The sequence below is a fragment of the Venturia canescens genome, chromosome 7 (genome assembly GCF_019457755.1).
Source record: "Venturia canescens isolate UGA chromosome 7, ASM1945775v1, whole genome shotgun sequence".
NCBI lineage: Eukaryota > Metazoa > Arthropoda > Insecta > Hymenoptera > Ichneumonidae > Venturia > Venturia canescens.
In genome coordinates, this window is record NC_057427.1 from 9,251,977 (window position 1) to 9,263,418 (window position 11,442).

The window sequence follows — 11,442 nt, forward strand, 5'->3', positions numbered from 1 at the left end:
TCAATAAATGCAAAGGTACCAGACCGAGTATCGAGTTTTCGATGCTATCCTTGCAATGCGTTAACTTTTTATGCCGCTCGCCCGACAGCTGAGAATCGTTTATAACCTCATTGTCGTTGGGAAATCAAAAACTCTCTGCTATTCCTCACTTTCTCCAGCTGTTTTCGTCTCGCTCAAAGGTGGACGAAATTTTCAGATGACTCTTCATTTTTATGTGACGACTATTTGCTTCAGAGCTTGACGTCTTGTGTCAACTCATAAAACATATTTTCACCTCGATTATTCGTTGTTCCAGTAACTCCGACCATTCAAACGATCGTTTTTTATCAAATATTTTGAAAAATTCAACTATTTTCTCGTCTCAGGTTAAAAACAGCATTAAAATAGTGATTTAAGTTCAACAGTAGCACCTAAAAACAAAAAATCAATCAACAAAATACTGAAGAAATATTGATACAGTGGAGGCAAATTAATGGAAAAAAATCGATTTTTCGTGCCAAAGTAAACGTGGCGAAAAATCGTACGCGATAAAAAGCAAGGATTTCGAGAGTTGCAGAGAGGAACGAACAAAAAACTATCGCGACAGTGCGTCGAGGGATGAAAGGCTATTTCGTCTGGAGTGCCCTTGTTTCAAGGGTTGCACTTGAGCACGCAGCCAATGTCCTCCACTTTTACTCTCTCTCTCTCTCTCTCTCCCTCGTTTGTCAAGCGTGAATGAAAGGAAAAAACCGTTGTGCTCGAAATTGTTCTCGGTTGAGCCGTAAAAGGAGTGCTGAAAAAGCGTCGCTCCTCGATCATGGGTTTCCTTCCAATTCGATATTGGAGAGTTCAGGAGTTTCATAATGAAAAAATTTAATTCACATTTTAAGAGGAATTTAAGGGTCGGGAGGCGTTCTCCATTCAATTAATTTCTCATCGATTATTTCGTACGCCAAAACGAAGAAAAAACGATTCGTTCGATTTTCAGTTTGAATAGAACTTTGTTAAAATATACGTTTCTATTTATCTTTTCATTCACTCGCATATATTCGAGTGAGTTCTAATAGCAATCTAATAACTCAAGCTCAAGGCGTTCCTCGGAGCTCACCGAGTCCCATCAAAGCATAACTCATTTTGCCCTTTATTCCCCTGTCCTTGCCATTTCTCATAAGACGATTTATGAAATACGTTTTTTCCCTATGATTTGAAGTTTGGCTTTTCGATAATGTTCAAGGTAAACAGACATTTTGCTTCGTCTTTTCTGGCGAAGGGATCAAGGGGATCTCTCGTCGTACCTAAGAATCATCGCCACGAGTTTCGTTTCATTCTCCTCGTTCAAGGTTGTTTTTTTTCCACAGGTATGGGAAGCCTCGCACTCTCATTGTGCAACGAAAACCTCGATCTTTTCTGAATCGACTGGAAAGATTTTCTCTTCTTTGTGATTAACGATCTCAGGACCGTCTGTAATAACAGTGAGAACTACACGAAGCTTTTTCTGTCATCTGTTCAAAAAATTTTCTTTTGTTTTTCTCAACTGCTCCAATCGAAAATAATGATCACAGTAATAAAAAATAATAATACAAATAAATCAGTATAAAACGTTCGAGAAGATCCATGAGTTTTGAGGCTTTAAGGTAGCTCATGCACGAAACGATTTTCGTTAGAAAGTCTTGAAATTTACACAGTAGTCGACTCACACGCATATCAAATTTTAAAGGGTTCGCCTTATTGGTTATTGAAATAAACGTGCTCAAATATGAAGAAAAATACACAGGGGCTATGCGTAAAAAATCGTTTTTCTTCCCATATAACGAATGAACGCTTCTTACGAAGTTTATAGAAAAAGTGCACAATAACAATGAAGTATATAACGAAGGTCTGGGAAAACGAAAATTAAAGATCGAATGAAATTGGTAAAATGAGCACTCGTAACCTCACATGTGCTTATTTCGGCATTTTGTTTCTTCTTAGTTTGGGCCATTCCTGTAACAGCCTTCTGTTTTTTTATTAACACTTTTGTCTCGATCCATTTCCCTCTGTGTTTTCCCTTTGCGCTCTCTTAAGCGATTTTTTCCATAAAAACTATGTATTTTAGCCAGGGACGAATGAAATTTTGGATTCTGTCATTGATGGATCCCCGTTCGATCAATGGCTTGTAATTACATTCGCCAAAAAAATTAGTTGAAAAAATGTATTTACAGTTTTGAATGAATAACTCTGATATTAATTTAGAGTGATAATATCCTTAATTAAGAAGTAAAAATCGACCCAATTCAGACACCCATAAAATACGAGCCTACGGGCACGATCCACCTTAATGTGAACCAGAAACATTTCAACTATAATGAAGAGCCCATCGATATTGCTACGATAAAAAAAAATAAACACAAAAAAGACATTTACAATTGAACCTCTTTACGATGCATCCGCGATGCCAGAAAATACCGAGTTTTCCCACGATAATGGAACACTCTGAATCGCAATCTTCCTTATTGCCAGGGCGTTGGTAAAAAAATAAACAGCTGAGAGTAGAATGGAAAAAAAACGATTAAAAGCCAAGCAAGAAGATGAGCGAGCGTTAAACACATGTCGATCTCATGAATGCCCCACTGTCTGTACAGGCGTTCGTTACACTTGTCGGAAATTCATCCATTTGCTCTTCTTTCCATCGCTTCTGTTTGTTCTCCATTAGTGTGTGTGTGTGTTTTTTTTTCAGCCTCGCTTGACTTACGTGAGTTCGTATCTATCGGCCCACATGCGGTTGTATGCGCGTATAGCTAATGGAATCGTAGACCGATCGCGTATGTTGTAACGAATGTTAATACCCCGTACGAGAAAGTCCCTTTTCCTATTTGAGGTACGTGTCAAAAGCTGCACGAAAGTCTTGCGCAAGTCTCGTTATTTGGGCTTCTCATTCAAGCGTTATTTGCCATTGTTGTATCGTTCCAAATCGACGTTTCGAATGCATGCTATTTATTTCCACGTGACACACGACCCACGATTGTCCCACACATTTAAGTGATTTTACAGACCATTTTTTCCACGGCATTATATTCGTCGTAGAATAAATGATTTTCGGTGAATGAATTTACTGCCAGATGTGTCAGAGCCCCAGAAATATATCGTGCGAGTAGAACCCCAGGAGTTGGCCTTTTCCTGGAAAATATTGACTTCCAATTGATAGATTGCGACGAATATGAAAATGGAATGATCGGAAGAATGAGAAATCGAAATAAAGCGAATATTTGAACGCAGTTACTTCGAATTGAATTAGCAAATTTTTCAAATCGACCAATCCACGAAACAGCAGCTGACTGCAACCCGTGCGCCGACAAAAATCGCAATAACCGAGGGTTCGTGTCAAAATGACATCGAAGTAGGAAGAATCGAGTAGCGCAGTGGAAAACCGCTACTCCCGGCGGCTCTGGCTGTTGACAGAAAAAGAAGTGTTCTAATTTGCACTCGTGTGGATCGTAACGGAGCCCGCGAGTCAATTAGCGTCGGGCCAGCTTCGTTTCTCGTCCCTGCGCCTCCAAGAAAATAATAGCACGGTTGTAGCTAATGGAAAAAAAAAAAAAAAATGAATTCACTCGTGGAAAAAAAGTTTGGAAGACACTTCGCGAACTGGAACAAGCATGAAACACTGCTAACCGACATAACTCGAGGCTCAAACTCAAGCACACTCGTGTGCGATCACCGAGACTGCGGAAGGTGCACGCACTCGTGCATTTCTTTGCGAACGCAAAGATTGTAAATTCAATTATATAAAGATCGTTTGGTAATCACGAATAGAACGGGGAAGCAACGCTGTGTACTTTCTTATGGAAATTCAGCGAGCTTTAATCTATGGGTCAGTGTGCATCTTCGTCGTTGTTATTCTATTTGTTTTCCAGTTTTTTTTTTTTCTCTTTATTATCATCATTACAGTGGAATTTCGTTTTCGCAAAAGAGGAAAAAAGATTACCGTCACTTCGAAATAGCTGTTGTTACGTGCAGCTTCGATCGTAACACTGCAAAAGAATTTATGAAACAGTTCGTTTTTTTTTCTACTGACCCAAATGCAAGTTTTTGCTAAAAATGAACATTCTGACGGGCTGAGTATTTCAACAAACCCGGAACTACTCAATGCTTCTTGCTATATTATGAAAATATTATTTCGTTTTGTCCATGAAAAGGGAATTTTAAATTGGACGAATTCCCATCAAATTCGATAGATTCAAATCGAGCGAAAAGAGCGATTAGCGAGTTCGAAAAAAACGCTTCTTAAGAAGAAGAATATCACTTAGATGTGCTGTAGATACAGAATTTCACAATTTTTTCGGGATTTGTAGGCTCGTGTGGAAGGAAAATATATGAAAATGGAAAAAAATGTGGAACTTTTGTTACAGACAACAATTACGATCTCCACATTGTATACAGCTGAGAAACTTCGACAATCAGACTTGGCGCACAAACCATGTACAAATTAGTATTTCTCATGTTTTCGTGTTCTTGAAATATCCATAAAACTATACCGAAAAGTTCGCTGTGGTGAGTTATTTGCGTTTATCCTAAAAACATTCCCGAAAACAATCGGTTCTCTTGACTTTCTAAAGCAGGGCCCCCCCTTAAAAAATTCAGCATTAAGGATTTGTAAAATGAGAATTTCCGTTAGAATTTCCGTGATCGAACCCCATTTCATCCCCCCCGGAAGCATGAGCTCCGAAAAATTCCATCGAATCGCTCCAACCAAACGTGTTTGTCAACTCTTGATTAACGAACGCTGAAAAATGAGTGCACGCTCATGATTTTCGGATGAAATCACACGAGAAATTTGCTACCGAATTGGAATGCTGAATCGGCGTAAATCGGTTGTAAAACATTGGCCTTCTCGTAATTTATTCCAGCAGCCGATCCGCCCCGTTCGAATCCAGCGACAATAAGAGACTCGTAGCAAAGATTGTTGGTCAGCCACGCGGAGCATGCCCGCATGGAGGTTTAACCTCTATCAGTTCTCGAGCTCAGCACGGCGCTGCTTACTTTCACGTCGTGTTTTTTTAAGCATAAAAGTGTGCACACGCACGTCGGTGCGTGTGTGTGAACGCGGAAATGCGTTTTCACCGGTTGCTGAGTTACGGTGTCTTGTCTGATTGTGTCCGGACTAGTCGCGACGCGGCGCTACCGCGAAACCGCCGAGGCACTTCCTTCCTTCTTCCTGGTCCCGGTCCTCGCTTGGTCTAATTCCCCCTGGTAACCGATACGCCTGAGATCCTCGATGATTGGGCGGAAAACACTTTTTTACGCAACGAGAGTGTGCTCGAAGGATCGGTAACCGGAGGATCAAGGGATTGTGCTATTCTCAAAGCTCTCGCAGCTGTAATGACGGAGTTCAGAAAAGCATGAAGCATGTAAAAGGCAAATGGCTGCTTCCGATCGAACGTGATCTTCGCACGTTGAGGAAGAATAAAAAAATGTCGAATGCCACTTTTCTCGATGGATTCTAACACCTAAGAATTTTTTGCAACGATCCTCTTCGTCGTTGATAACTCTTCGCGCAATGGGTATTTTAGCACGAGTGTATGCACAGCGAGGAGACGCTCTCGATAAACAGAGAGCTGAGTTTAAGTTTTGATTCAGACACTTAAGCACGTATTCCTCATAACCGGAGTGTGCTCTCGAGGGACGATGAGATAATTCATTATCTCGTTGGAGTATTCTCGAGTGGATGGAACACTAGACGCGTGTGTTTCCGTATCGAGGCCGGGGACGAGAATCACAGAAAAGGTTTTCCAAATTCACTGTCGTATATATTAATTATTCACGTTTACCGTGTGAAATTTGAGCTGGAAAAAAGTAGTTGTTTCGTGGGTAAAATTATGCCTCGAAAGGATTGCTGCAGTCTCGACGATGCGCAAGCGATGAAGTTTAAATTCTGAAAAACCGTTGCCCTCATCGGCGAAGATATTGAAATTCGTTGTTTCTTCGTTCTTACGAATAGGAGGCGAAAAAGGAGCTCGAAATGTGCCAGCTGACTGTGCTTTGTCGAGCGTGGTTCCCCCCTACAGACAGCTCTCGTTCTTTGCCCTTTTGCTTATCCCCTCGGATCGTTCTTCCTCGAGGAAGAATATATCTAACTGCGTTTCCTGTATTTCGTTAAACGCGAAACAGCCTTTGGAGGCACGTAAGCCAAGCCAGAATTGTGCTGATGAATAGAATCAACAGGGCCAAGTATATTCACGGAAAACAGACGCGAGCCTGCTCGCGCGAGGGCAGCTTCGCGCAGCATGTGAATTTTGTTAGCATTCATTTATCTTCTTTCACCAAGTTTTACACTCTCTTCATATTATTCGCCATTTGAATATAAAAAATAACATGTGCGAAGCCGGAGTCTTCGCCTGGCACGAATGTGTCAACGGATGGGGGAATTTCCTCCGCATTAAAAATAGCACGCGATACTTTCGTCCATTTATCTCGCTTATGCGGGTCCGTTTAATTTGTTAGTTTTTATTAAAAGCTCGATTCATTGATTTCTAAGAATTTTTAAATAATTTAAATAAATTTTTTCATTAAAAAATAAGTTATTGGGAAGCACGATCGCTGGGAATGAGGCTAGTTTCAATTATCAAATTTCCACTGATGTTTCCGTCGAATAAACTTCATCCTTTTCATTCCGTTCACTCCGTGCAACGTAGCGAATTTAAACTCGTCCAAATAATGACTCCGATCGACTCTGCGGCTGATTACGATTAATGATTCAAGCCGGATGTCTATCTCGCTCTGACACTCAACCAGTGACGCCCACACATGCTCACTCAACTGTTTCCGCTCGTAATAAAATCGTTGCATCTAAAAACGGACCACCCCTCGTCGATATTTCCGTGGGCAATGACACTGATAACGTACCCGAATTTTCGAATATTCAAAATTCTAATAAAAATTTAAGGAAATCTTTTGGATTCTATTAATTTTCTCATGCCAAGTCATTTTTAGCCTGTCAGAAAAATTTTAAATTCACTTAAAATTTAAATTAAATTTAGTAAATGAATAATAAAAAATAATATAAAAAATTAATAAAATTAAATTAAAATAAAATTTAAAAACTTTAAATGTCGGAATTTTTTTTTTAGTGAATTTTAGTGAATAGAGTGCTCAACGACGATTTCTCCAAAATAATCCAACAAGCAGGTTTAACTCAGAACGTACTTGGCTTGTACGGACTTTGATAAAACTGATATAAAACCGATCAGAAAATTCCGATTATTGGAAGTTACATTTTCTAGAACTCTTCGATGGTTATTTCGTCACACGACCTTAAAATGTCACATTCTCAATAATTTTGCCGGAATACGAAGTGACTTGTTCTTATCTACGATACGAATCGAGGAGAGTATAGCGACGTAGAAAAACGCTGGAGATCTCAGTTCGAAATCGTGACAACAAATTTGTGTATTTGTGTGTTTCTCGAGTCTCTAATCCTCAGGGAAGAGGGTGAAACGTCGATTTGAGCAGGAAAAAAAGAGAGCAAGAGAGAAAGAGAGACGCAATACGAGATAAGAGAGCCGAGAGACCTCGAGAGATTGAAAGCGTTTCGTTGATAACGCGCGAGAGCACATTAATCGCCGATTATATATATCACCCAAGATTGTGAAATAAAATGTCGTGGTACACCAATCTAACGATATATTTCGCAGTTTTGTACCCAAGACTATATCATTCTTATCTTCTGATATGTCAATGTGCGTTATTTTTTTTGTTTTCCTCACTCAATCGCAAGGATGTTGAAAAATAATGTTTCTAAAAAATCGGGCCTGTTTGTTCTTTCGCACTCGTCGCTTTTTCATTTTTCTTCGTACGCGCTCTGTTTGGAACCGGAAAAGAGTGTTTTTCATTGACGAATGTACACCGACAGGAGCTTTTTAATAATTTTCGTTTCACTTATAAGTCGTTTCGTGTTTATTCTCAAATTTAGATTCTCCCTATCAATTACGTAATTTTTTAAGCTGGTGGGCTGACAAATGGGCTGGGAAATAATCACCCTAATCTCGAAAAGTAAACAAACGTGGTTTCGTCTATTTTTGAGTTATCTGCGAAGAGAAAAATGATGAAAAGTGTCGAAAATTGTAAGGCCTCGTGGATAATTCTGTGACAATTTTCAATAAAAATAGAAATCAGTATTTTTTAATGGGAGTTTTTATATTTATTGAAGTTGCAGTATTTTTGTGCAAACAGTGAATTTTTTGCTCCACTGATTGCTCGGCATCTTACTTTTTGCCAGCTGCTAGAATACCAGAAAAACACCATTGAATACGAACTGGAATAACGGTAATTATTGGTAATTCAAGCACTTTTTTTGGCTCCGATGTAACGATAGTTTTCAAGATTGAAGGCGTTTTTATTGGTCCGAGAAAAGTGTAGCAAAGCCTTGAATCGTAATACTCTATTATTCCAAGCGTCTCGAGCCGTAAAAGATGCTTTACATATTCTTCCATGTTTATCCGTGGCCTCTGCCTGTCTTTACTCATTTTTTCTCTTATTCCTCCGTCTCCACGAGGCGCAATCGATGCATCCAGAATGTATTCCTGCCGCTCCACCGCGCTTTCGTTGCAAAAGTTGGGGATAATAAATCCTCCAGTGTTTGTTCTAAAAATAAATTGACTCGAGGGCGATTAAGAGTGAGGAGGACAGCTTATCGATGATTCAGCAGTCGACGTCTTCCTTGCTTATTCTTGACGATATATAGCCACCGATGAAACAGCGCACGCTTTCCGAACAACCGAGCCTCATTTTTTCCCTCTGACATGCTAAAACTGAATATTGCATACTAAATATGTTGAAACAATTTCATTTGAAAAAAAGCACGTTGTCTCATTTTCTCGTCGAGTGTCAGTGCAATTTTTTCATTCGTAGTAAGAAAGACGTGAGTGAGAAGAGATTTTTTAATTAGTCAATTAATTCATATTATATAAAAAAATTTTTTAAATTTAATTACAATTTTGTTTATTTTAATATTTTTATTTTTATTGAAATTTAATGCATGTTAATTCATTTAAAATTAATAAATTAAATCAAATTTGAATTTAATCATTTAAATAATTAAATAATAATGAATTTAATTAATGACAAGTAATTAGAAAATGAAAGTCGTGGGTGCACGCGCATGATTCATCATTCGTAAGATTCATTGTCATTTGTCCATACCGTTTTATAAATGAACAGTTTCTTGATCGCCTCGACCATTAATGATTAGTTATTGTGGAAATAACAGCGTGCTTCTGTTTTTTTTTATTGTTCCAGGCGAATTGTACGTCGAGGATCTCAACGAGAGGCGAATCGTATCGATTCGAATGGGTTGGCTCTGGGTCGAAAATACACAGATGAGGCTACCGCTTCGAGCTCTTAATCTTCGACAAGCTGCTCCAAGCATTTGTCAACCTCATGTCCTTGCTTTGGGATTTACATTGACCAACTCGCAGGGCGATTTATTGGCAACTTTTTGGGTAAGATTCGCCGTTTGTAGAAAAATATTGATTGCAAATGTTGGAGGTTTTTCATGCAGTCATAAAAGACTTCAAGTGAACTTAATTTTGCCTGGATTATACCTCTCGCCTCTTCGCCTGTTATCGTTCAAAAAACTGTCCCAATATTCCTCATTTTTCCACAAGACCGATGTCCTTTTCACGATCACTGACCTAAGGCAATGATCGTGAAAACTTGGCTCCGAATTCGAAGCAATTTCGTATATATAAACACCTTCGAGATCCGTTCTTCCGATAGCTTGGCAGTCTTCCAGTTGGACGCTTATTTATTTACCATCGTCTTGCATCCCAATAATACCGAACGAGGAGCCACACTCGAAGAAGAGTTTGCTGCTTGTCGAGCAAAGAATTCGATTTACAGAAATAATCGTGTTTGGAAAAATGTGACAAGATTTTCTATAAATGACTGAGAACGATCGCGTTCTCGTCAACATATCGTGAGAAATGAGGCTACCATCGTATTTAATAGAATTTCGATCGTCGTTCCCCAGAACTTTGTACTCGAAAAAAATGCAAAGAAAATACAGCGAGCATCACCGCTGGTTTAAGGTAGTTCGATAGTTAAGTGTCGCATAAAAACAGGGTGCAGCACCCTTCCTGTGTGAACATTATTCGTTGTGAAATATGTTCCAGAAATCATTGAAATTATCGTTAATGATCAGTTAAAAAATATATGGTTGCGATATTTTACTAAAATTTTATAATTTCCTCCTGATTTTGGAATTTTTATTTTTTTTTCTGTTACGTACGCCCCTGCTGGAATACACCTTCATGCCGTATGCACATATACGAGCATACAAATGGATGCTCGGAAGCCCGTGAATCGTGGCAACATTGCACACAGGCCTGAGACGAGGGCAGCGTTCTAAAGTATAGTGATAATCATGGCTTGTCTCATGCGACAGCGTTGCCAGGTCGCGAACCTTAAAATTCTCATGCGATTTTTATTACAATCATTTTTTTCTCAAAAACTAGACGATAGATCATGTTTTTTTTTTAAATTTTTTCTTCAGAAGATTCTCTAACACTGTGTTTTTAAAAATCAAATTCGTAAGAACTGTTCTCGAGTTATTTCGATGCACATTTTTTGTTTGACGATTACCATGTGTTCAGATGGAGAAACCATAGAACTTTAACCTGCAATGTTTCAAAAAATCTAGCGTGGAACTACTTTTTATTTTTTTTTAATCGATTCGTTAGATTTTTCTGCGTAAAATATATATTTTTTTTCAAAATTTCCGTAAGAAATCGGGTTTCGCTATTGAACGAGCTTAACCAGAGCTTCGAGAAATCTGTGACTGATGATTTTGACGAGTTCCTCCCGATCGTCTGGAAAATATAATTGTTATTTTCTCCTCCCACGGACTCTCACTTTTTCACTTTGGAACACAATGTGTCGAACATTTTTCATAATGTCTCTCGCGTCTCAAAGTAGATTCGGATGTCTATGAAGGTGTGGCACACGACAGATGAGGAGCCTCGCCTGCATCGAATCGCGAAGAGGCACATTGCATAACTCCTGCGGCGAGTCGGAAATTATGAGAGGGAGGGATCGAAAGACACGCTGGCTGTCCTGCAACAGCGGATATGCACAGTCCTTAATTACTCATTACAACCGCAAGAGAAAAAAATCCTTTGCCCTGGCATAAGTTAACGCTCAGCTTTCGTGAAAGTGTTTGTAGCGAGGAAATAGATCGCGACGGAGATATAATTCATTTAGTATGCAATTACCTCGGAGCTGAGAATTCTTGGAGCGACTATCGGCCTCGTGTCCTTCTAGATTCGATTCCTTTTGCTTGCCTGTCGAGCTTGATCGGAGGGGGACGTATTAGGGAGGAAGAATGAAGTAATTTGACCGGGGTTTCTGGAAAATACGAAATTAGGTCGAAAAAACTGTTTCTAATGCTGCATTAACGAGATTGTGAACGAAAATTTGATCGTGTTCTTT

General features: G+C 39.2%; 1 protein-coding gene across 1 annotated transcript in view; it reads left to right on the forward strand.

The window, feature by feature from the left end:
* LOC122414028 (uncharacterized protein DDB_G0287625-like) overlaps nt 1-11,442 on the forward strand; it is a 35,557-nt gene that overhangs the window by 18,204 nt on the left and 5,911 nt on the right. Inside the window, exon 2 of the mRNA XM_043424791.1 lies at nt 9,253-9,455. Coding sequence (XP_043280726.1) covers nt 9,253-9,455 — 203 coding nt within the window. The remainder of the gene's footprint in view (nt 1-9,252; nt 9,456-11,442) is intronic.